The following is a 26,204-nucleotide window of genomic DNA, read 5'->3' as shown; positions in this document are numbered from 1 at the left end:
AAGCCCATTTTTGTCCAAAAACTTAAAATTTGAGCAAATTGCTTTCCAAGACCTTCTAATTCATAACCCAAAGCAATTTCATACAAATTTCTTCTAGAATTCAAGTTTTGCAATTTATTCAATTTAGTCCCTAATTTCCAATTTAACACCTTACTCAAAGAATTTCTTCATAAAACTTTAACACATGCATATACTCATATTCTAGGCCTCATAATAATCATAAAATAAATATTTTGATGTCAGATTTGTGGTCCCGAAATCACCATTCCGACTAGGCCCTATTTCAGGATGTTACATGCCATTCCTTCAGTCAAGAACCCTAGTGGTAGGTTATGAACTTGCACCCAAAATACAGCATGGTTCAACGGAATTTGTAATGGATCCTCCCCCCTCTCCATCTTATGAAAAATAATTAGGTGCCTATTGAAAAACCAAGCCATTCCTTCCACCACCGTTTTAAAATCAATTTGATTGTAGAACCTAAATAAAATCCTTTTTTCTCCAATGTCTGTAATTGAAATCCCTGCTAATGTGCCACAAATTTGCCATCGTATTCCTTAATGATGGAAAGTGCACCATGCTTTCTGTTAAAACTTGTCCCACCAGACACCAACTGTAATTTCAATTACATCTTCATCTTCTTCTGCAAAACGTACTAGAACCTCCTCGTCGTCATCAATGTTGAGGTTGCCAAAATTTTCTTCCATATGGATTCACCTTAAAATCACGAAATCACCAATTGAAATTGTCGCTGACAATGGTCAAGATCAAAAGGAAAAACAAAAGAAAATCAAAAGAAAAACAAGACGTGCTATCGCAGCAGACTAGGTAAACATGCTATCGCAGCAGACTCTTTTCAGCTAGCTATCTCCCAACTTTGAAAGTCAAGTTACTAATATTAATATTTAAAAGAACTTACATGCAAAACGTAAAGATATTCATTTTTTTGAACTATAAACTTTAATTTGTGAGATTAATATTACTTATTAGTTTAAGGATATTTTATTTATCAAATATTATTTTTTAAAATGGTTGTAATATCAATTAATATTTTTTAAAATTTATTTTATTAATTATTATATTTTAAATTCATAAGCATATTATTTATGAAATCTAAAAACAAAATAAAAAACTATATATGAACTAATTTAATAAAATGTAATTATTAAAAAAAAAATAAAATTATTTACTATTTCAATATATTTTAATTAATATATAATCAATCTCTGCATAAATATTGTATCAAAATTTTAAGATGGGTAAAAAAAACTAGTTGAATCTATATTTGAGTAAGGCAGCTATTTCGTTTTGATTAGAACAATTAGCAGTTTAGTTATATTTTCAAAAGAGACTTGGGTGTAGTATTAGTGCTTTGGAAAAACCCTCTATACTGAATGAGCTACAACTTTGAGGCAGCGATTGGATTGTGTTGAGTGGGATGCTACTGCTAGTACTATGGTTGAACTCAAGGATGGAGAATTATTTAGATGCCACTCTGAAATGGGTTCCTATTGTCTAAGCAATGTGAATTGAAGTTGCTTCTTGTAAAATTGCATCAAGGATATCTAGTCTAAAGGCAGGGGATCTTTGCAAGATAAGATGCTTTTATGGGGGACTTCAAGTTAATCCTGAATGTATATTGTGTAATTAGGAACCGGAGACAATGGAGCATACTTTTGTGCGTTGTTCATACTTAAAGGGAGCATCGAGATATGTACAATAGGCTTTTAGTTTTTAGAAAGTACATTCTTGGCAAAAAGTTACTGTTTAGATGCAGCAAGTAGGAAAAGGGAAGTGTGTCTTCATATCTGATTTGGCAGGGAAGGAACAAAAAGCTTCGTGGAAGTTTGGCAATGTAACTCAGTAAGAAACGTAACTAGAGATAGACTTGTTAATGAAAAAATTAATGGGGAATGGGAGATAAGATTGTAAAGGGTGTTCTGTTGTTGAACATTGCAGGTTTTTAATTAATTAATTAATTAAATTATTATAATAATATAAATAATATTTTATGTATATATTTATAAAAGAGTTAGGTTCAGGCCCAATAACTGATTTCCAACCTAAGCTTAAGACATCCTGAGACCGTATCGGAGCTCTTGGCTTAGAGACAAAACGCTTTATAGCTCCAACAATTTAAAATTTCAATTCACTCCCCCAGATAAATAAATAAATAAAAAGCTCTGAAAAAACCTGATTTCCAGACTCAGCGAACATAAATTAAAAGAATGCCTCCGAAGGTTGAAAAAGAGCATCTCAATGTTGTAGACATAGCTAGCAGCGACGATGACGGCGACGCTCAAACTGTCGCCAGAAAGCAAGCTTCCTCTCTCGGAGAACGACAACTTCGACGGAATATATCCAGTCCTGAAATACCACAGAGCTCAGGACCCATCACGCCGCCTGCACTACCCTCCGGTGAAACCCTAGACTCTCGAAGTTTCTGGAAGGCAGGGAATTATGTCATTGGCCCCACTTCCAAACCAGCTCTGCTTGAAGGTTCGCCTTTTCATTTTTTTCCTTTCATAAATTTTTATGCCTAAGGTTTCTTGTTTTTGTTTTTTTAATCCAATTGAGCTTTTTCTCTCATTTTTTTTCTATTCTAAGGTGCATTGGAGCATGCGCGTGTACACCCCAAGTTTCTTCATTCAAATGCGACGTCGCATAAGTGGGCGTTTGGAGGTAACTGGATTTCCCGCTATCTGAGTTCTGGATTTGTCTTTTGTTTGTATTAGTGGGGTTTATATCTTCCCCCCCCCCCTGCAGCAATTGCAGAGCTAATGGACAATGCTGTGGATGAAGTAAGCAAAAATCTAATTTATTTGTCAATGGATCCTTAATAACCACTCTGTTGAATCTGTTTTTTAACTGCCATTTTCTACCTGACTGTTTCTACAGATTCAACATAGTGCAACTTTTATAAAGGTTGATAAAATCGATATAAAGATGGATAATTCTCCAGGTCCAGCTTTACTTTTTCTAGGTATAATAATTTGACTTTGGTCTGCTTATTTCACTCCTAGAATGATGGTGGTTTATGATATAAAATCTTTTAACTTCTTGCTTACTTTTGCAGATGATGGTGGTGGAATGGATCCTGTATTGCTACGGAAATGTATGAGCTTGGGTTATTCTTCTAAGAAATCAAATACAACAATTGGACAGTGTAAGTCTTACTACTTATCTTGTTTTATCAGTTTACTCCTTGACTCAACAATTTTGTTGCCCTTATCTCTATGCTCATTACTTACTGTGGTTGCAGTCCTGAAACTATTGTTAGAAAGACCTGCATTTATGTTCAACACAACTCCAAATATTCTTTTATGACTTTATGTTGATGTTGGTGTGCGCCTGTTTTTGCAGATGGAAATGGATTCAAGACAAGTACCATGCGACTAGGTGCTGATGTTATTGTTTTCAGTCGGTCAACTAGAGCAGGGTATAATGCTTTCTGCAGTAATACACATTGGTTTTACAAAATTCCATGAAGATGTTTCGACATTCTCTAAATGATATTGTCTTTCATTTTATTTGTTATATAGGATAAGTTGTCTAGATCTCCTTGGTACTTCTGAATGCATGGAATTTGAAAGCGTTATTCCTTTCCATTTATTTTTTTCCTAGAGACTTTAGGCTTTTGGTTGGTGACAAATATGTGTATCTTCTCAACAGATGTTGCCCTTTTCATTTCTCAGTATTTCTGTTTTACTGTTCAGAATGGTACTTAGGCAGACAGGTTGCTGATTTTTGAACAAACCTTAGAAGGTTAGAAACGGGAAAAAACGGGGAGCGGGGTTGGGTGGGGCAAAATGTGCTGTTTCTCTTCTGAATGTATTTTGTTTAAGCTGCTCTGCCTGCTCCATTTCGTATGCTTCTTCTACTTCTGGTTCTAACTTAATACTAGTAGATGTTGTTTGACCTTTCTTTTCTTTTCTTTTCTTTTTCTCCAAATATGTCCTTAGCAAAGCAACACAGAGTGTGGGACTTCTATCTTATACTTTTCTACGCCGAACTGGACAGGATGATGTCATTGTTCCTATGGTAATTCATTGTATCCTTAGTATTTTGGATTCTTTTCCTTGTCCCTTGAAGGAGCTAGGTTTGAGGATTTGGATTAATTCCTAATGTCCACAACTCAGTTGCTTTTTGTTTCACTTCTGTTTGCAGATTGATTTTGATATTTCTGGTCATTGGGCTGAGCCAATAATTTACAGCACGCACGATGATTGGTCTTCTAACTTGAAAACTATCTTGGAATGGTCTCCCTTTTCATTAAAGGAGGATCTACTGCTACAGGTTTGGCAACTAAGTTTTGTTAGGCCTGTCCAGGAGCTCCATGATGATTTGCCCAGTTGAATTCTAAACTACATGCATAACATGTTCAAATTTCAATATTGTTTGGCACTATGGTTGTATTCTTACATAGAAAGGAATTAGAAATACAAAGGTCATTCTGGTACTGATGCAATTACTTCCTTGGAAATTTTTTTGATTGCCTTTCAAACTGCAAATAAAGTTGCATAAAGTACTAGAAGAGCAGCTAAGTTGCAGTAGTCTAGCAGTGTGTGAGCATTTTTTTTTTCTAACTAGACTTTTTTCTCCCTGTATTCCCAGTTTGATGATATTGGACCACATGGAACAAAAATAATAATATACAACTTATGGCTGAATGATGAAGGCATATATGAACTGGCTTTTGATGATGATGATGAGGTAAGTGCATGGTGCTGTAAGCTATGAGATCTGTGTGAGATTTTTCTTGTAGTATAATTTTAGTAATATACTGTGAGAAGCAAAATGTTCCAGCATTGTGTTTCTGCTCAGACCTAGTTATTGGATCTTCAATGCCTTTACTTATGAAAGAAATCTTCTGATCATCCTGTCCTCACTGTTTCTAATAGGTTGATGTACATTTGTTTATATTTTATAGACATAAGAAGTTTAACCTCAAGGCTTTTACTATTTTTCTATGTTATTTTTAAAAAGGACATTCGACTGAGAGATGAAGCTCTTCGTGAAGCTACTACTAAAGTACTCAAAAAGACAGTTGAACTTCAATCCCATATTTCTTACCGCCTCCGGTATTCACTGAGGGTAACCTGTTAAGTTTGGACATTTTTTGTTTAGTTTCAACTGCTAGCTACCACGTGCTTGAACTTAGAACACTTTTCTCTGCCTAGGCATATGCTTCAATGCTATACCTCAGAAAATTCAATAACTTCCAGATCATATTAAGGGGGAAACCTGTCCAGCAGTTCAATATCGCTGATGAGTTACAATATCCAAAGGTTGTAACATACAAACCCCAAGTAGCTGCTGGATCAAAAGAGGTAAGTATAAGTTGCTAAGATATCTTCTGTTCTGTGTGAAATAAATTCCTTTTCTCACTTCTTTGTTCTGCAGTAAATGTTATAATTGTGCTGAGATTTGTGTTGTAGTCTCCCTATTACTTTGTATTGCTTCTATTCTCTGCTATCATTATATTCAAGGTTTTGACCTTCAAATTTAATTCTATTAGTGGTCCTTTAGAGGTAACTTTAACTTGGGAAACTTATGGAATTCTTCTTCTAATGTAGTGTTCAGTGGAAACTACCATTGGATTTATAAAGGAGACCCCTACAAATGTTTCGGGATTTAATGTATACCATAAAAATCGCCTTATCAGGGTATGTTTTTATACTGCTCATTTGATCTTTTTTTTTGGTTAATTATATTTCTTTTTATCTTATCTTTTTTTATTTGATAGACTTTTTATCATTTCTTCATTTGATCTTTTCATTTGTGATTTATGATGATCTTACATCAGACTGGATCAGTATATTTAATCCTCTATGAATAAAAGGTTTTAAATTTGAATGTTTATGAAACTTAAGGTTCTAAACTTTGTGTAAGCATGGAAGATAGTGGTGAGTGCTGACACTAGTGCATCTAATTTCAGTGAGTTCAAGTTTGCTTGAAAGTCTGATAACTTGGAATTTAAAGCTATTTCAAGGACTTACCGCCAATTGTATGACATGGTGTTCTGCATGTTTTGAAAACTTTTGACATACTTGATTATGGTTCTGATCTGACAAGTTTGTTCACATTGATGCAGCCCTTCTGGAAAGTGAAAAGTGATGGCTCCGTGATAGGGAATGGTGTTGTTGGTAATATACTTTTTCTCTAAATTTCTTGTTAGGTATTCTCTCAATTTATGTTATGTATGGTTGCATTGCTTATATTGCAGGTGTTCTTGAAGCTGACTTTATAGAACCAGCACATGACAAACAGGATTTTGAGAGGTCTTCACTGTTTGTCCGGCTGGAAAATAGGCTAAAGCAGATGGTTCATGAGTACTGGTTGGTTCCTTATCATAAATTGCTTTTAGATTGCCATTCAAGTTTCACAGTGAAAAATTGTAGTTCTGGGTTTTCTATAAGGGGGAAAAGGGGGTGAGAGGTCAGTCTTGAAATCTCCCTGATAAACTTTCTTACAAAATGAGGAGCTCTACTGATAGCTAATTTTTGTTTATATGCTATTTTAAAGAATTAACATGCACTTTCTCTCACCTTTTCTTTAATGTTAATTCCTTTTACAAACTGGGTGTCTCAGTTTGATGAAGCTATATGTATGGCATTATCTTCACAAGCACTTATTTTTATTGTTTATGTTCTTGATTTGCTGAACTGAGGAGAATATTTCTGCAGAGATTGACCTTTTAAATCCTTTTTTCTAGAACAGTTGGCAGAACTGAGGAAAATGTTTTTTTTTTGTTGCAAGAGTAGGGTCTTAGGTGTTGTGATTAATCCAATTGACGAGACAAGAGGTTGCATAAGTAGGACAGTTGTTGTTTGAACGGCCTTAGTTGATTTATGAGCAGCCTTCAAGTACTTAAATATCTAGAACTGAGTCTCTTATAGTTCTCTGCAATTTTGGATTTTCTTTCTTGGCTAAACATACAGATTTCATTTTAGTTTAAACTGATGCTAGTGATTGAGGAATGGTGTTGTCTTAGATACCAAATCAGCTGTGTTAGACTTGACTACAAACATTGAACTCGAACATAAGAGGAGGCTGGGAGCATGATCGTTGAGGAGAGATTTACAAGCTTATAGGTTATAATGCCTGTAGACAGTCTTCTAATATGTTTGTCTCCCGTTTCCTTGCCTGTGCAAGCTCATACCCATAAAATTGTTGTTGAAATTTAATAATAAAGGTGGATTAAGTTTTGTTGATGACTTTATTTATTTAAGAATGATGCTTCTTGGTTCAATGGACTGAGGCTTATTATTAGTTTATTACTAGTGTTCATCACTCTTTTGATTAGATGAGGTTGTTTCTTGCAAGACAGGAAAGGCCATTGTTACTTGATGGGCTATCAGCCTCCAGGTTTTGCTGCAAAGCAGAAGAAATTGTTAGCTAATCAGCATAACAATAGTTCTAATTTTCCAGCCGGTGGCAAGCAGGATTCAAGAGATGAACAACCAGGTCTTGATGTTCCTGATGTAGTCATGCCTGAAGGTGACCTGGCATCCACATCAGTTGATCAGTTATGTGAAGAGAACATACAACTTTTCATGAGGTAAAAATTCCATTTTAATCTTTTAAACACATCTTGCTGGTTGGATGTGTCGTATTTTGCATGTCTCATTCCAGTGAGACTTGGTTCATATCTTAAGTTCAGCTTGAGTTTCACTGGCTGTACCATTCTTAGACTATGTTTAGGGTTTATAATGTAGGGTTCCATGGCATTTAAGTCTATCCTTTGGTGCAGGTGTGAAGAAAAAGCACAGAAGGAAGCTGAATTGAAACAAACGGTGCGTATTACTTTGCCAAGAATCAATTTCGGTTTGTGGTTATAAATTGATATTTTGTTCAGTATTAAAAAAGTTGTTTCTATTTGGAATTGCATAGATTGAGGAACTAGAGAAGGGGTTGGAAGATATGAGAAAGAAGTGTGCCCACCTTTCTTCACTCCTAGAGTCCAAACGTAAACAGAAGGTTACATAAAAAAAAATACTGTTTACTGTACATTTCATTTAATTAACCTAAAGCTCATCTTTTCTACAGAGGAACCGTTTGGGACTCGTAACTACAATTTACACTTGATGTAAATCTCATTTTTGTTCCTTTAATCCTTGTTAAAGTTTATATCCTGAGGAGCAGAGCATTGTATGGTGGATGAAACGACCTATTTATTACTTTGAATTTTTAGTTGTGTATACTTTTTGTATCAAGGTTAAATTTAGCAATATCATCGTTCAATATTGAATTTTGTTGCCACTATATTTCTTGAAAAAAATTGTATTTATTCAACAGTTGATGAAATTTTGGTAAATTTTAGTCTTACATGTATGTATGTTGATATTGGGTTTGGCAGTTGGTGGTTAAAGGCAGTTGACAGTGTAGTGCCGCGTTGTAAACGGGGTAAACTAAAAGAGAGGTCATTAGTTATCTAAATGGGGAAGAGAACTCTAGCTTTTTCAAGGGATGAGAATAGAGAAGGAATTATATAGAAGATGAACATGGAGAGAGTCGGCTGTGATCGGATGAAAATGGTTATGTGGTTGGTAGCCGGTGAGATGATTTCATCAAATGTTGTTTGAATCGGATCAAGAGAGAGGAAAAATCAGTTGATTCTCTATTCTCTATGGATCCATTGAATTAAACTGGATTTTATAATTTTTTAATATTTTAAATCGGTTGAATTGATCTCTTTTGGAGTTGATATGGCGGGGGATTCAAATGAGCAAAAATATCGAATGGACGATATTTTCAGATTAAGAACAAACAAGAATGGCCGAGAAAAAAAAGAAAATGCAGGCTTAAAGCAAACAGAAAAAATTCACTTGGACCGGAAATTGTTGTCGAGGTGTATGATTTGGGCCATTTGTTTTGATGGTCTCCGAAAATTCAGTCAATGCTTTTGTTTTCCTAAGCTCTATTCAGTTGATCGCCTCAAAATCGTTTTTTCAGTTCAACTCTACTGTGATGTCCCCGTTCCGCCATTGATCCTTAAACTCCAAGCTATCATGAGGAAAAGAGATTTATGTATTCTTATGCTTTCCGCTTTCGCCATATTCTTCTCTCTTCAGGTCCTTCTAAGTCTCTTCATTTAATTCACTGCACGAACAATGAACCACAGTTCACCTCTGTTCTTCAATTTCGTGCTAATTTTATTTTCTCATGTTGTTTGTAAAGCACGAGGGAGATTTCTCGTTTAAGGAAGCATGGTTTCATTTGTCCGATGAATATCCAATCAAATACGAAGCTGAACGTCTCCCTCCACCTCTCGTCGCCGATCTAAATGGCGACGGAAAGATAGAAATCCTCGTTGCCACTCACGATGCTAAAATTCAGGTTATTCATTTTTCTATAAAATGAAGTTCTTTTTAAAAAAAAATAAAGAAAGAAAGTATACTGGAAAGTTTATATTCGATTGCATTTGAAACTTACTAGCTATTGGAACCACACGCACGACGGGTCGATGAAGGATTCAGTGTGGCGCGTTTACTGGCAGAGGTGTCTCTGTTGCCTGATAAGGTCAGGGTTGCTTCTGGTAGACGTCCGGTGGCAATGGCCACCGGTGTTATCGATCGAACTTTTAAAAGGTCGGGACCTCAGAAGCGGGTTCTGGTTGTTGTTACTTCGGGTTGGTCTGTTATGTGTTTCGACCATAACCTCAAAAAGTTATGGGAGAACAATTTGCAGGTCTGTACACTTTGTGTTTGTATCAAATCTCTATGTAACTTGTCTTCAAACGGTGTTGTTTGCAATAGCCTTGTGTTTTGGTGGTGTTGGACAGGATGATTTTCCGCATAACGCTCACCATAGAGAGATAGCGGTTTCTATAAGCAATTACACCTTGAGGCATGGTGATTCTGGTTTAGTTATTGTTGGTGGGAGGATGGAAATGCAGCCCCATGTAAGTTTGCTAAGTTCTTATAATATAGTAGCTTTTGTTCCCTCTTCGTATATACTCTACTGAAATCTAGTAGTACATTTCAGTTCATTGAGTTTATGAGTACCCAAAAACTATATTCATTTACATGGGAACCGAAATTTTTTTTTTCAAATTTTCAACATCCAGTGTTTGATATTATCAGAACCTGGATATGTGATGAGTAAAGTGTGTTTGTTTTTGTCACTCTTTTTTGACTAATTAACCAGTTTAACAAACATTTTTAGATATACCTAGATCCTTTTGAACAAATCGGGATGGCTGAACGAAATGCTGAGCAGCATAGAAGGAGTGCAAATGAGAAGGAGGTAGTTGTCCCTTGATGTTGTTACACGTCTGCTCTTCTTGATGCACAAAGTCTGCTGCATTAAGAATGAGTTGGTGTCACTTCTAGTTTCAGGATTTCGGTACTGATACCTTGTATCCGTTATATAGGCTTCTGAAAACTCTGGAACTGTGAATTTACGTCATTTTGCTTTTTATGCATTTGATGGACGAAAAGGTGTAGTTCGATGGTCTAGAAAGAATGAGGTACCTTTCTTTTTCGGAAAAGTTGTTTTTAGTTTCCACAATTTCTTGCAATTTGGCAATATCTTTCACTATATTTTAAGGTTTTGAGGAAATGTATATGTGCATTTTTAATTTTTGTCACCTGATTTGCATGTCTGGTGGTTTTATCAGCTATAATCTCCTTCATTACATGATAATATGATCATTTTGTTGGCTCAGAATGTTGAAGAACATTCTTCAGATCCTTCACAGTTAATTCCACAACATAACTACAAGCTTGATGCTCAAGCTCTCAACAGTCGTCATCCTGGTGAGGTATGCGTTAAAGCCGTTTGGATAATTATATTTCTCTGAAGGTGGTGATAACCTTTAACTACTTTTGAGGAAAAATGTACTAGTAGTCGAACTTTTCCAACTTGGTGTCTGTTTTCCCGGTTACATTCATCCATTTTTCCGCGATTCAAATTTTCAGTCAAACGCAAATCTCGCTTCACCTGCCATAAAACCATAGTTTTGCTCACAGGTTTCTACGTTTTGTTTAATTCATACTGATCTTGATTGTGGCTATTTGTTTAATTGTGTTGGTACATTTGTTTCTTTTAGAGCACTTCTGCTTCTCTATATGGTTCATGGCATTCTTTTAAAAATTGTTCTTTTCCAATCTTGTTGAATCTTTCCGACATATAAAATCTCTTAGACATGTCAAACTGTAGTTCGAGTGCAGGCAATTCAGAGAATCAATCCTTGGAGTTACTCCACATCATTGGGTAAGCGTGCATTAGGACATACTAATTATGAATATTTGCTCTCTTCTTTGTATTCCCAAGAATGTTGGGGATTCATGTTACATCTATCTTTTGAACTAGGATAGGAGAGAAGATACATTGTTAAAGTTGTCACATTTCAAGCAGCATAAAAGGAAATCATTGAAAAGAGTTCCCGGAAAGGCAAGAACCTATCCTTTTCACAAGCCGGATGAACACCATCTTCCAGGGAAGGATGAAACCAAAAAAATTTCTAAATTGATTGGAAAAGCTGCAAAATATGCTGGTTCATCAAAATCAAAGAAGGTATGTTTGACTATAGAATAAGCATTCTTCTGTGAAAACCTTCCGTTTGAAGTTCAGAAAAGAGTGTAGATATATATTTTTAGGAAATTTGGTAGGCTTATTTTAGCTATGATGCTGTGCAACAAGTTCGCGGGGAATGGCACCTATATTTGTCTTATGCACCTCGTATCTTTTATATCTGTTTTTCTTTGTTGCTTAGACCTTTTTTTTAATTGCTGCAGTGCATAAAAAATGCAATCTTTTGTAGCTGTACTTGGGTAGTCTTGTGCACTGGTACACCCAACTAATGATAAATTTTACTGAGGTTTTGCTCACATTATACTGAAAACGGTTTAATGTAAGATACGTTTTTCAAGTTCTTTTTCACCTTGATCTACTATCTTCTGCTGCGTGTCTAAAAATAAGAACATGTCCGTTCATGGAAATTTATCTTATAGGAGCCTTCTGATTTTTCTAATTTATTTTTTTTATGCAGCATTTGCCTTATATTCCAACCATAACAAATAACACTCGACTCTGGTGGGTTCCTAATGTTGTTGTAGCCCATCAAAAGGAAGGGATAGAAGCTGTTCATTTGGCAACTGGTCGAACTATATGCAAGGTGAGCTTAAACCATACCCCGCTTTTAGATAGGAAACCTGGGAGGTAACTAGTATACCATTTGTTTATCTAGATACATTTTACTAGGTGTTAATATGAGTGCTACCTTTCAACCTAAAAAAAGATGGGCTTTCTCTTGATCTTACCTTCAGCTTTTGTTTCAGTTGTTTTCTTCTCTCAAAACACATGCAACGTAATTGCCATGCTTAGCTTTTAAATACAATCAATTCGTGTTACATGTCGCTCTATATTGCTTTACAAAATTTGATGTGTTATGTTTATTGTTTTCATCAGCTTCATCTTCAAGAAGGCGGTCTCCATGCTGATATTAATGGAGATGGAGTCCTGGATCATGTTCAGGTGTGGCCTTGTACCGAATTTTTTTTTTTGCTGCGTGTAATGGTTATGTAAAAACAAAACCTGGGTTCATTCCAAAGTGCCACCTATTTAAGTAAGAACAAAATCTGTGTTCATTCCAAAGTGCCACCTATTTAAGATTTGGCCATTTATCTGTTCTCCTCAGGCTGTTGGAGCCAATAGTGGTGAGCGAACTGCTGTTAGCGGATCAATGGAGGTGCTGCGACCTTGTTGGGCTGTGGCGACCTCCGGAGTGCCTGTTAGAGAACAACTGTTTAGTGCTTCAATATGTCGTCATTCCCCTTTCAATTTATTTCAACATGGAGAGTACTATAGAAGTTATGGTCGAAGCACAAATGGTGGTGCTTTAGAAGTGGCAACACCCATTCTGATCCCTAGAAGTGATGGGCATATGCATCGCAAGAAGAGTCATGGCTACATTATTTTCTTGACTAGTCGAGGAGAGGTACGCTTCGATTGTGCTAATAATCACTTTGCACCATGTGAAAAAGGAAAGAGCGATGGCATTAATCACTTTTGGTCAAGCATGTAAAGTTTCTACTCCTATTTAATCTATGCTTAGAATGTGGTAATGATCCCCTTTTTAGGTAACCGCATACTCTCCCGGCTTGGACGGGCATGGTGCCGTTTGGCAATGGCAGATCGTAACGGATGCTACATGGTCGAACCTTCCTTCACTTTCTGGTATGATGGAAGGCGGTATGATCGTTCCAACACTGAAACCGATCTCATTGCGAGTGCATGACAATCAACAAATGATCCTTGCGGGAGGAGAAAAAACAGCCGTAATTATTTCTCCTGCAGGAAATATTTTAGCATCAGTAGATCTTCCTACTACACCTACTCATGCCCTGATCACAGAGGACTTTTCGAACGACGGGCTAACCGACCTCATTCTCATGACAACTACCGGAGTATATGGTTTTGTCCAGAAGAGACACCCGGGTGCCCTATTCTTCAGCACTCTGGTTGGTTGCCTTTTAGTTGTGATGGGAGTAATCTTCATCAGTCAGCACTTGAATTCAATCAAAGGTAAACCTCGTACTTCCTCTTAAGCTCCTCTGCCATGAAACTGTGAAATAAAACCAGTTGTTCTGCGTCGGAAAGCATAACATTGACATCCACACCCGACCAAATAAAAAGGAAAAAAGAAAGAAAGAAAGAAATTAATTAATGCTTCTATCACTTAATTTTTGATGAAGTGTAAATATTTTTACAGAAAATTCGGAATCTTCAAATTCGAAAACTTAATTGATAAAAATTGTGCTTCAATAAATGAATGTTTTCATGTTGAAAATATGTAGTCAACTATAAAGCTCAAGTTATAGTTGTCATTTCATTTTCACCCTCCCCCTCTGGCTACCAATATACACAGAAATCTGACAAAGCTTCTTCATCGTACGGTTATATGATTCATAATCTTCGTTCAGCTAAGGGTACTGGGTTTTTTCTTTATCTTTTTTTTTTTTCATTCAAGGCCAAACATTTCCATACGATTCTTTAGTCAAATCTAGGAATCAAATCGAACGTCATAAATTCCACTTCAAAGAAATTGATTTTACTATTATGTTCTGATTGGTCTGAAATAGATTGAGAATCTGGGTCCTACTGCCTTTAGACTGATAAAAATAGCAACATTAGTTTTACAAAACCAAACAAACCCACCACAGAAACAATAATGGTTTAGACCATGAAATTCGCAAAACCATAGAAATCAGCATCAACTGTTAGGGAAAAAGAAAAGTCTGAATTCATGTGGGTAAACCTAATGGTATATTAACACTCTAAATTCATGTGGGTAAACCTAATGGTATATTAACACTCAACCACAGGAAGAATGAAAATTTTAAACCGCACACGTACTGTTACTAATAGCAGGTCAGATTTAAGAATATTTTACGATTAAAACAATGATGTAAAGCCCAATTTCTCCCATTTATCGAATAATTATAATATTACTCAATTACACTTAAGTCTTATTGATAAATCATTCAAAAACATTAATTCAATTAAAAATAAAAAAATAGAAACAGTTTAATAGAATTTTTTTATGAAAAAGTTTGGAAAATAATAAGTAAATAAGAGCTATTTATAAAGATTATTTTCAATTAATTCTATTCTATTTTATTTATTTTAACGTTATATTATCCTATAAACATTTTACGTTTAAAATTTGATTTTACTTAGAATAAGTTGAAAGTTTAAAAATTAAAAATTATATTTATTAAACAATCTAGTTATATTCAGTATATAATTTTAATTAATATATAGTTGAGGGGGTCGACTCTCTTATTGGGAGAAGTCTTTGAAGTGTCATCTTCTAATCAACCGATTGGACTATCGAATAGTGAAGGTATTGTTATCAAGCGGTTTCAATCTCGAGTTTTTGTCTCCTTACTCTGAAGAGAGCCCAAAAGGGTTTATAGAGTTTCGGCAAGAGCACCTAGGTGCACCAAGTGTAACACCCTATACCCCGGCTTAGTCGACGAGCCCGAATATAAAGATGCCACACCACTGTCTCATGTTTTACCCATAGCAAATTGCCACATTATTAAGAAATCATCCTCTTTTATAAGTGATCTTATAAATTTTTAGTTAAACATATATCAATCATCATTAGAACAGGCCAAACATACTTTAAATAAACTTATAGTAATAATTGAACATGCATTAGGATCACTTAGCAAAATTTCCAAGACAATCATGTAGGTATCGATACTGACCCTAGGGTATTGATATTTTCTTTAAGTGGTATCGATACCACCTGAAAAATCAATACCGAATTTGTATTTTGTTTCTCGCACAAAAATTATACTGTCGAAAATTATCAGTATTTGTCATAAAGTATCGATAAAATTACCTCGAGTATCGATACTCGTGATAGGGTATCGATACCAATTTACGATTCTGACTTCCTATACATTTCAAAATCACAGAGGTATCGTTTTTACAACACGAATATCGATACTTCTGTTTCAGACCAGTAAAAACTATAACATACATAAGTATAAAATCATTCTAACTTGTACCAATTCATTATGCTATCGCATCATCATCAAATAAACATCAAAACGGTTGTAGTAATAGTCTCAATCATTGAAAGTAAGTCCGAGCAATAATCAACGTAATATGAAATGAATCTCATAAACTTAGGAACAAATAATCTATTTAAGCATTCAAAACATCATGGTAAATACCAATAAAAGTCTACCACATTTCCTTATTCCCAAAACATAAACAAATAACAGTAACACTTACGAAATTGTGGAAGTGGACTTGCTTGGATTACCCTTTGGAACCACACCGCTCACACCGGTACTTAACTACTCTACAAGGGTTTTAAGAAAGGAGTGAGTGATAACAAGCTCAATGAATACTCAGAATAACCACAATGTACACAGTATCAAAGGTTAAATAAGAGCATACTATAACACGTTCACAACTATATTCTAATCAAGTCTAAACAACATATTCACGTTTCAGTAAGCCATATGACTAACATATACTCCTACATGCAATTACACTTAACTCACTTAGATATAATTCATTTAGCAATAATTCATCAAGACTAAATGACGTATACATGCTTTAATAACCTACAAGTTTAGCTAATATATTCACATGCATTCACAAGTTAATTGGAAACGATCCAAACCACAATTACATACACAATTTACTAGAAGAACATACTAACATTTTCATGAAACTTAAATCGACTCATTTAGCATATTATTCGCATGTTTTTGCATCCATCTCACATCGTATTATTACAACATATAAGATCACATTTAAATGATAAGTTGCATAGCAATCACATACTCATTTATGCATACATCACAGTACACATATATACATTTTAAGATAATTTGGCACTTGAGGCTATGAAATATAAAAGTGGGTTCTATCACCACACATCGAATACACTGATCTCTAACACACCAAATGACTCATAGAGTCAAACATATCCCAAAGGTGAAGCATAAAGCTAATACTCTCCAACATACCAAATATGTCCCATTGAATGGAAATTAGCTCACATTCCCTTATCTCTCCAACATGTCCTAGGGCCTCAACGCCCAAATCACAAAACAAACATAGGTGAATACTTACAATCCTATGACATGCCAACTATATCCAATGGTCTCAAGAATCACAAGGCCAAAATATCCACAATTACACAATTTTAATTACTGATTTAATGCATATTATTTCTATTCATATTCATCAATTCACATCACAAACTTCTACACAATGCATGATTATCGAATTCAAACTTAATTGAACTTAAAGTGCCACAATAATGCTCATTGAGCTATCACGCATCCAACCACATATGAGTGCATTAAAATCAATCTATCACATACATAACCTGTTACATTAGCATTACATTCCATAATTCAACATATACGTACTTATTGGTTTTTGCACACTTTCACTGCACATTTATATTACTAACACAACATCATTACTATTGTTCGGTATATTTAATATGCCCACAACACAATACAATTCAAAAAAATCATCACACATGTCTCATATCACAACATCGCATCATAATAATCAATCCATAAATATTCTCATAATCACATATGTAATACCCCTACCCGTATTCATTACCGGAATAGGGTACGAGGCATTACCGGAGTTTACGAATTAATTTTTTTTATATTCAATATAGCCCTTTTATAAATATCTAACCTTCCCTGTAATATTAAATCGAGACCAATCCACATCAACCAAATCAATTCAACATATTTTCATGATAGATTCATGCATTTATATAAGATAACGTCATCACATATCTATAACCAGGTTTGTTAACCATACTAATGGCTAACTTTACATTCATTTCACGTTAACATTTACTTTGTTAGCTTATACATGCCATTGATCTCCAAAATAAAGTTTCTTTATATACCGAAATCCTGAGGTTGACAGTGTGATGAGTCTCCGACCAAATCCGACCTCCGAGCTCTTAACACTACAATACACGGAAAAAGGAAACGGGGTAAGCACTTTGTGCTTAGTAAGCTCATGTAATTTTTAATACAATACAATAAACATCCATATATCCATTCAATGCATTATTACCCTAATATGCACAAACTCAACATTCAAGTTAGTACAATAATTTCCATGTACCAATAATATATACCATGATTGATGAGCTCATCAATATCATAATTTCCATTTCCTTGTTATTTTTTTATACTTATCCCGTTGAATTTATCGGAATTTTGATGGATTTTCAGAGGTACACATTTATTGTACAATTCCGGGTCCGTCAATTCATATTCATGTGCGCACATATCCATTTCAGAGAGCACACTCCAGCGAACCTCAACCTTGCAGCGGGATTACCAGTCCAGGCTAAATCCCCTGTAATATAAACTCATAGAGTATTGTCGGGATTACCAGTCCAGGCTAAATCCCCTGCAACGACAATTACTCTAATGAGCTTGGATCTGAATTACCAGTCCAGGCTAAATTCAGACCCTAATTCGAATTACCCGTCCGGGCTAAATCTATTTTACACATATTCTTCGGGAGGGCTATATCAGGATAGGATCACCCGTCCGGGCTTGATCCTTTTTACCGTCAATTCCTTTTCAGATATCCATCGAATTTTCCTTTCATTCAACCGGGATTTCTTCCCATTTTATCAAATATATCAATGTTTCATTAATTTTCATACAATGAACATTCAAATAATATTCACATAAATAACATACAATCTCAAGCATTTAAGAATATAATTCAAGTTACACAAACTTACCTTGATACTTGTTTGTAAATAGTAAAAATCTATTAATCCCGAACTTTTTCCTTTCCTCGATCTAGCTTCGTATTTGAATCTTCTGGATCTAAATAAATAAATTTATTATCAATTTAATACATTTCATGTTCATATGCAACATTCTCTATAATTCAACTATTATTTATAGTTTATTCAAAGCTGTCTACTTGAGTCATAGTCACTAAATTATTTATAACTTGAGCTACAGAACTCCAAATTAAGATTCGTTAATTTTCCCTGAAACTAGACTCATATATAATTTTACCATAAAATTTTCCGAATTTTTGGTTTAGCCAATCAGTACAGTTTATTCTTCAAAGTCACCCATGTTCTGTTGTCTAACAGTTCTGACCCTTCTTCACTAAAAATAAATTATCTCTTTATACAGAATTCAAATGATGTTCTTGTTTGTTTCTATTAAAACTAGACTCATTCAGAATTCTAGACATATAAATTTAAGTCCCTAATTATTTTTATTAAATTTTTTATAATTTTTCAAAGTCAGAATAGGGGAACCCGAATTCATTCTTACCTTGTCTCACAAAATTCATTATATCTCAAAATTTACAAATCCATTGCTTACAATATTTCTTCTATGAGAAACTAGACTCAATAATCTTTAATTCCATATTTTTTTCATCTTCTAATTCGATTCCTACAATTTTTTGGTGATTTTTCAAAGTTAGTCTACTGCTGCTGTCCAAACTGTTTTAGTGCAAGCTGTTTATTACCATTTTTCCCTTAAACTTTTAATAAATGATAATTTCGTCCCTACTCAATTAGCCTCTCAATTGAGCTGATTTTTCTCAATTAACATTTTATTCTATCACCTTAAACTAATTTACAACCTTTAGGAATCATAATTTTAGCAATAGACTTTAATTCCAAACATTTTCACAATTAGGTCCCAAAAATCAATTTCCATTGAAATTGCCTAATAAAATCATCTCATAAACAAATTAAAGCTTTAATTTCATTCTATTTCATCATAAACTTACAGCACTCAACCATGGTGACTTTAAATTTCATCCATGAAATCAAAAACTAATGAATTTAATAGTAGGATCTAGTTGTAAAAGTCTTAGAAACACAAAAATTACAAGAAAAAGGCAAGGATTAACTCACTTGGTGCAAAAATTATGAAATACCAGCTTAGAGAACCCTCCTATGGCGTTTTTAGCTGCTGGAATTGAAGAGAAATGAAGAGAAATCTAGATATTTTCTATTTAGTCCTAGTTTTATTTAGTTAATTTTGCAATATTCCAATTTTACCCTTGATTTATCAATTTTTCTGCTGATTTCATACCCTTGCCGTCCAGCCCAAATAACTTTTGGGTCTAATTGCCTTTTAAATCCTTTCTCATTAGACTAATAAGCTATTTAATCACTCTAGCAACTTTTACACCTATTACAATTCAGTCCTTTTCATTTAATTGACTACCCAAACATTAAAATTTCCTAACGAAATTTTAATACCACATTAATAACATTTCATAAATATTTATAAAATTATTTTTGACTCGGTTTTACGAGATAGAGGTCCCGATACCTTATTTTATCCAATTTCTTCAATAATTTCTTTTTCTAACTAATCACTAAATCGATAAAATTTTCCTATCAATATTTTCATACGATTTTCCTATCATATAAATTTTCAAGCAAAAATATTGAAATAAATTTCTCTTTAAATCGGATTTATGGTTACGAAACCACTGTTCCGATAACATTGAATTTACGCCATTACAACATAATTTACCAAAAATAAAATAAGGGAAATAAAAAGTTTACACTCAGAACTTAGGGTAGGGATTTAGGCTATTCCTAAGCTCCCAATTAACACTATGAATCATGTCTACAAGTAGCGATTCCAAACACTCACCGATTACACTTTCGCTGAAAAACCAAAAGCTTAAAATATCTTTTCCTTGCCTTTCGTCTTGCTCGAAGAAGGTTCCAATGGTTCTGACGCTTCACACATAATAACCACATAATATGCACAATCAATATTCACCCAAATACTCACTTAAACCAACCAAAAATGCAAGTCTAAGCTATATTTCTCATGAAACTGAAACTTTGACTAACAAACTTGAAACTCAAATATCTTCCTCTATACTTAATATTTTTGCCTACAACTGATTCTATTTATCTAATTATTCACCTATGACTAATTCTCAACCTTTAAACTACACAAAACTACTCAATTCATGGTATCAAAAATTTCGACATGTTTATGACTATTTTCACGAAAATTTATTAAATCCTTAGAAATCCTTAACAAAACTTTAAAGTAAGTTTAGAAACCTTCTAATCATGTGAAAACAAGTTGAAAGACACTTTGAAACCACGTTTTACCCAAAATCTTGAAATCCACCATTGACGACCAAATTTTCGGCTTTTATTTAAAACATGTGATTTAATGACTAAAAATTCCTTTTAAAAGACCAGATATAACCTAAAACTGGTAAGAAAATGATCCGTTACCTTAATTGACAAAAAACTGAACGTTTAAGCGAAAACCCAAAAAACCCACTAACTTGACAATGAATGAATTCATGGTGTTTTTGGGTTTTTGTTTTGGATTTTATGGAGGTTTAATGATTTGGAAAGTGGTAGGAATAAAAGGAAATTAGGTTTGACAAAGAAGATTGTATGGGAGGGGTTGGGAGAGCATGAGACGACAAGAGCAAATAAAAGAGAGAAGTTAACGTGAAAATAAAACTAATGGGGGAAGATATAGGGTGAATTTTAAAATTTGGTCTAATTGTCTCTTAAAAAACTTTAAGTTTTGACTCTTTTACAAATTAGTCCTATTTTCAAAATTAAAGGTATTTAAAACTCATTTTCAGAAATTGGTTTAATTTTCTAAAAACCATATTAAAAAACATTACTGATATACCATGTCACTAAATTTTGAACACTCTAAGAATAAAATTCCTAAAATACCTTTAAAACTCCTAGGCCTTATTTTGAGGTGTTATACCAAGGAAATATCATTTGGCTTTGGTGGGGTTCGAACCCATGCCCTTAAAGGGTTGTTCTGGTACACTAGAGGTGCATCATTCCCGATCTTCTTGTACTAGGGAAAGGTTCTCTCAATGCTCTAATGCCACACCGAATATGGACCAAATTGTCTCACGATGTTTTGAACCTAGCTCATGTACCACTTTAATGGGTGAAAAACCTAACCCTTGGAATATATTATAGTCCCAAGTGGTGAAAAGCTAACATCGAGGTGTCAAACCTTTCTGTCGATGTAAGCTCTTGGAGAAGATTAGCCTATTATCCCTAAAGTAACTTTTATGCATTGAGCAATGACCCTTCCACTTGACACTGTCAGATCATTAAGGTCGTGTTTTGTCCTTGCTCGATCGATAGGTCTTGCAATCAAGCTCCCTTTTGCCTTTGCATTCAAGGGCTAATCTTTGTCTAGCCTAAGAAACCTTTGCACACCCCTATTACCTTTTGGGAGGTCTACACCCAATAAAAAATATTTTCATGGAACTATCCCTTGGCTTATAGGTTTAGCGTTTAGGTTTTAGCATTTTAGGTTAACACAAGGTTAGCATTCTAGCCCTTTCAGAGATCGAATTGATAGCTTGTCCCCCTCGGAAGGAGGCCTTCTTTACCTCCCACCTAAGGTGCGCAAGAAAATCCCAAAGCCAATCCCAGGGAACAATGAAACTTCATAGGGTTTTTTTGTCCAAGTGCAGGTAGTTCACATCTCGACCCTTTAAGGACATGAGTTCAAACTTCACCAAAGACAAATAATAAAACATTTCCTTAGTGCACTTAGGCACTCTTGTTGAATCTCTGTGAACCCCTTTGGGCTCTCCTCGGAGTAGGGAGAAAAAAACCTAATGCTAAAACTAGGTGTAGACACCTCGAGAACAACACCTCTATTGTTGAGGGAGTGAGATATTCTGGATTAGATACTCATCCTTAACATATATTAATAGATTTTATAACTTAAATTGAATAATTTTTTTAGAACTCAATCTTTCAACATGTATTTTTTCAATTTAACAAATAACACCTTAGCATGAATTTTCCCTTAATAAAAATAAGCCTTCATACTAAAGGTTGAAAACAAATTGCTTAAATATGAAACAAAGAAAAAAAGCACACACAATGTTTCTCACAAAATGAACTCAATTGTGAGCTGCAAGTTCTTTCTCAATCGTAAACTTCAACTCTTCACTCAATCCCATAAGCACAATGGCTATCTATAGGTTTCTAAGACTTCAACTTTAAGCAAGAGATAAAATGGATGGTTATCGATTTTACTTGTTGATTTTCACCAAATTGAATTATCATAGGTAGGCTTCAATTATCATCTATAATAATCTTCGATAGTCTTAGTCAAAATACTCACTCTTAATCAACCATAATATTATGCTTACCAAAATCCATGTGACGAGATTTTACTAATAAGGACTTTGCGGTTAATGTTTCCTTGCTTAACTCAAAGTGTACTCAAATTGTGGATTAAAAATTGAGAATCATCAAATAAATTAGTGTAAATTTTCTGTTTTTATCAAGGATTTCTCGTAAGGATGTACTGCACAAGTCCTTAGCTGGTCTAGGACATCTCTCAACTTTATCTTGATTTTTAAGAGTTATCCTTGGACTAGGACTCTTAAATATGAATGTACAATGTTACTTCTTTATAAGGATAAGTCTTCCTCTTGATTTGGATACCAATAGATATTTTTACTATTAAATATGATAATTAAAATAAACACAAAGTCAAATTTTGCCAACATAAAAGAAATATGCGCAGGCTGACTGTGAAGTTGAAATGAGATGTGACAACTCCATCGATCCATTAAAAAGCACATTGTAAGCTATGAACTAACAATTTTCCCTTTGGCATTTTTGGCAAAATGTCTATAATGAAAACAAATACTCCAAAACAACATGAAATTCAAGCAAACAAATATCTCAAAATAAAAGTTCAAATCCAAAAATGAAAAAAAATACTTCCCCTAAATAGAAGCATTTGAAGCACATATTACTTTCCCATTTTTGACAAAAATCTAGAGGGAGTAGCCTTAAGATGACAAAAATTCGAAGTTAGTTCACAAGAAATATCATATCAAGGACTTAATTTGCAATCAAATAAGTCAAAAAAGAAAATAAGATTTGGTTGCCCTTAGTAGTAGTAATACACTTCTCTTACTCCATTTATCAAGTTCATTAAAGGGGATGTGACTGGGAGCTATATTATAAAGCATTTTAACTAGTGGAACAACTTAGATCTTTTCCACCTTTATGATTTTTATAAATATGCACTTCCATATTCTTATAATACTTTGATGGAGTATTCATGTTAGACCCTATATCATCAATTTGATCTAAAAGGGCAACATTATTGTTAGAAAAAAATTGATTTGAAAACGGTTTTCCTGCACAACAAAAAATAAAAATTTTGAAAACTGACCCGGTTTGTGATATTTATAGCAATAAATTTTAACCAAATACGCATTTGTTTTTTTTATAAACAGATCCTTTGTGTTTTTTTTCTTTCAACCAAACTATTTTCTCTGCTATTCTCGTAACACGAACTGCTTCGAGTGTGGGCTCGAACTAATTTTGAACGAAAACACAAAATTAGAAAAAAATTTCTTTTTGAGGTGAAAATGAAAATTCTCTCTTTAATAACAGAAATCGGTAAATTGTTATTCCCGAAAAATATATATAATAGTTGAGAATAAATTATTTATATTTTCAGTAGAATAACAATCTCTCAGAATTGTCTAAATAGCTCTACGGGTGCCATCTATTTATAAAAAGAGAAGGTAGAACCTTTATGGAGTTGTAGAAGTTTATTTCCACTAAAAAAATATCATAGTTTATCTAGGATATAAGGGGCAACAACCCTAGTTAATGATACTAGTGTTTTGTTGTCCCACCTCCTTACATGAGGGGTTTTGGGCCTCTCTCACATTGGGTCCAATTACTAGTACTTCCTGAACCTTTTTGACCAGTACTCTGTAATATGATCCAACCCAATTCAGTTTTTTCTATTTCCTATAATAAACTTTAATATTTACATATTAAATAATTTACTCATCCCATTTTTTCCCAGTAAAATTTTGATAGTTTTACCCTCAATAAAATTTTGATGATTTTACCCCGATAAAATTTCAAGAAAAATTCATTTAATATGTCACAACCAACATGTTCACTATGATCGAATGATTTATTTTCATTTTTGGGCTTTAAAACAATCCAAAAACATAAACTCATTCTTCTATGATTTTTAAGTAATCCTATATAAGATCGCAAAATTCCATTTTAAAGAACCTATATTCATTTCTAAATGATTCCATTTCTCCATTTCGGAGAAAACTATAATTATTCCTGAATGTTTCCCATTTCTCTTTTTCTATTCATTTCTATTTAAACACGTAATTTATTTTTGGTTTCAACTAGTTAGTGGAGGGAACGGTTAGACATATGTGGTTGAGGTTCAAACAATTTATAATTAAGTTTTGACTTTTCCCCTACCAATTATAAAATTATTTAGTCACGAAGTCATTCCACTATAGTATCGTGGTTGAGCTCTCCTCAATGACATACCATTACGAAAGCAACTATTCAGTGCTCGCCCATTAACCTTGTCATAAGTGTGTTACCCTCATAGGATATCCTTGATCTCTTTGAGATAATATCCGTTCTCCGAATATAATCCTATTTTATCTCATGGTAACCATTAAATCTTTCTTTATGAAAAGTCAATCACTATTAAATAGTGATCAAGTCATCCATTACCAAGACGGACGAGACGTGGCCACATTTACTTTTCATCGACCATGTAATGCTAACAAGAGGATATCATTTACTCATGTTTGGGCTATGAGTTCCACTGTTGTGAATGACGCTACATACTACAGAAGTCATACATCGAACAAACCAACTTTTGGTTCCTTATCTATTTGAACTCAGGCCCTTAACCCAACCTAGTCTTCGGATCTGAGCTACGAGATGCTACAACTATTGATTTAGTAAATTCAAAACATTTTGCAACATTTAATAATTTAAATACGTAAATAAATAACCTTCATGTACATAAAATATTACCCAACTATTTTTGGTTCTTATACGAGCTTACAAAAGCTCTTCTGCTAATCTGACCTTGAATTAGGACCAAATTGTAAAGTTTTAAAAATTCAGGCCCAACGTCGCGACCTCACAATCTCTATGTTGTGACATTGCTGACTCATTAAGTCATGCCGCAAATTTGAACATGCCGACGTTGCAATGTCACTCACTGTCGGCACCACATTGTGACATTGGATGTTTGCTATTGTGACGAAGTCCCTGTTTTTGGCAAAAACACCATTTGGTTCCATTTCAACATGTGCAATAACACCTAATTGACTTGTATCATTTAATACCATCAAAACCAATTCAAATTCATACAATTTCATGCCAAATAAATCACCTAACCAGTTCCAAAACAAAACCAACTCAAACATGAGCTCAACTTATTCAATATCAATTCATTTAACTGCATTCATTCAAATACCAAATTTAAATAAGCTAAAACTGTTGAAAAAATCTAGTTTGTTATATTTATAGCACCAAATCCTAGACCGAAATCGTACCTATGTTTTCAGATAGACAGATCATTGTCGTTCTTAGCTTTCAACCAAACGATCTTCTCTGCTATTCTCGTACCACAAATTGCTCCGAGTGTGAGATCGAACAAATTGAATCAAACACTGAATCTAAAAATAATTGTATTCTCTTTGGTGAAAATGAAAATTCACTTCTTAAATAGAAATCGGTAAAATCATTATTCTGGAAAATATATTTAATTCTTAATAGAATAACACCAGTTAACTTGTTCACTATGATCGCATGATTTATTTTCATTTTTGAGCTTTCAATAGCTCAAAAA

The 26,204-nt window shown here is 34.0% G+C and overlaps 2 protein-coding genes across 3 annotated transcripts; both read left to right on the top strand.

Moving 5' to 3' along the window:
- The first annotated feature begins 2,078 nt into the window (after positions 1 to 2,078).
- Positions 2,079 to 8,251, top strand: LOC107896823 (protein MICRORCHIDIA 2). 2 transcript variants are annotated; one of them, XM_016822107.2, is made up of 17 exons: positions 2,079 to 2,499; positions 2,608 to 2,682; positions 2,767 to 2,801; positions 2,899 to 2,983; positions 3,077 to 3,166; positions 3,364 to 3,439; positions 3,963 to 4,041; positions 4,168 to 4,296; positions 4,615 to 4,713; positions 4,987 to 5,094; positions 5,181 to 5,330; positions 5,577 to 5,666; positions 6,095 to 6,146; positions 6,227 to 6,338; positions 7,331 to 7,561; positions 7,754 to 7,796; positions 7,894 to 8,251. In XM_016822107.2, exons 1-17 carry the CDS (start codon positions 2,229 to 2,231, stop codon positions 7,987 to 7,989), a joined length of 1,821 nt encoding a protein of 606 aa, XP_016677596.1. In that variant the 5' UTR covers positions 2,079 to 2,228; the 3' UTR covers positions 7,990 to 8,251. The 2 variants fall into 2 exon arrangements, with proteins under 2 accessions (XP_016677596.1, XP_016677604.1); XM_016822115.2 differs by lacking the exons at positions 2,767 to 2,801; positions 2,899 to 2,983.
- Positions 8,252 to 8,371: 120 nt separating this feature from the next.
- Positions 8,372 to 13,815, top strand: LOC107958498 (uncharacterized). The gene is made up of 13 exons (XM_041081483.1): positions 8,372 to 9,074; positions 9,181 to 9,339; positions 9,439 to 9,690; positions 9,785 to 9,904; positions 10,168 to 10,248; positions 10,376 to 10,471; positions 10,670 to 10,765; positions 11,164 to 11,217; positions 11,317 to 11,520; positions 11,996 to 12,121; positions 12,415 to 12,480; positions 12,644 to 12,943; positions 13,086 to 13,815. Exons 1-13 carry the CDS (start codon positions 8,709 to 8,711, stop codon positions 13,551 to 13,553), a joined length of 2,388 nt encoding a protein of 795 aa, XP_040937417.1. The 5' UTR covers positions 8,372 to 8,708; the 3' UTR covers positions 13,554 to 13,815.
- The last annotated feature ends 12,389 nt before the right edge of the window (positions 13,816 to 26,204 follow it).

This window comes from Gossypium hirsutum, chromosome A11 (assembly GCF_007990345.1).
Source record: "Gossypium hirsutum isolate 1008001.06 chromosome A11, Gossypium_hirsutum_v2.1, whole genome shotgun sequence".
In the NCBI taxonomy this organism is placed as follows: Eukaryota; Viridiplantae; Streptophyta; class Magnoliopsida; order Malvales; family Malvaceae; genus Gossypium; species Gossypium hirsutum.
This window is presented reverse-complemented; position numbering and strand designations above follow the sequence as displayed.

Bases quoted from the DNA above. Each gene is read 5' to 3' on its own strand.
- LOC107896823 (XM_016822107.2), top strand. From the start codon at position 2,229: ATGCCTCCGAAGGTTGAAAAAGAGCATCTCAATGTTGTAGACATAGCT. The intron at 4,042-4,167 runs GTAATTCATTGT...TTCTGTTTGCAG, and splicing joins ATGATGTCATTGTTCCTATG to ATTGATTTTGATATTTCTGG. The intron at 5,667-6,094 runs GTATGTTTTTAT...ACATTGATGCAG, and splicing joins ATAAAAATCGCCTTATCAGG to CCCTTCTGGAAAGTGAAAAG.
- LOC107958498 (XM_041081483.1), top strand. From the start codon at position 8,709: ATGGCGGGGGATTCAAATGAGCAAAAATATCGAATGGACGATATTTTC. The intron at 9,340-9,438 runs GTTATTCATTTT...GAAACTTACTAG, and splicing joins CTCACGATGCTAAAATTCAG to CTATTGGAACCACACGCACG. The intron at 9,905-10,167 runs GTAAGTTTGCTA...AAACATTTTTAG, and splicing joins GGATGGAAATGCAGCCCCAT to ATATACCTAGATCCTTTTGA.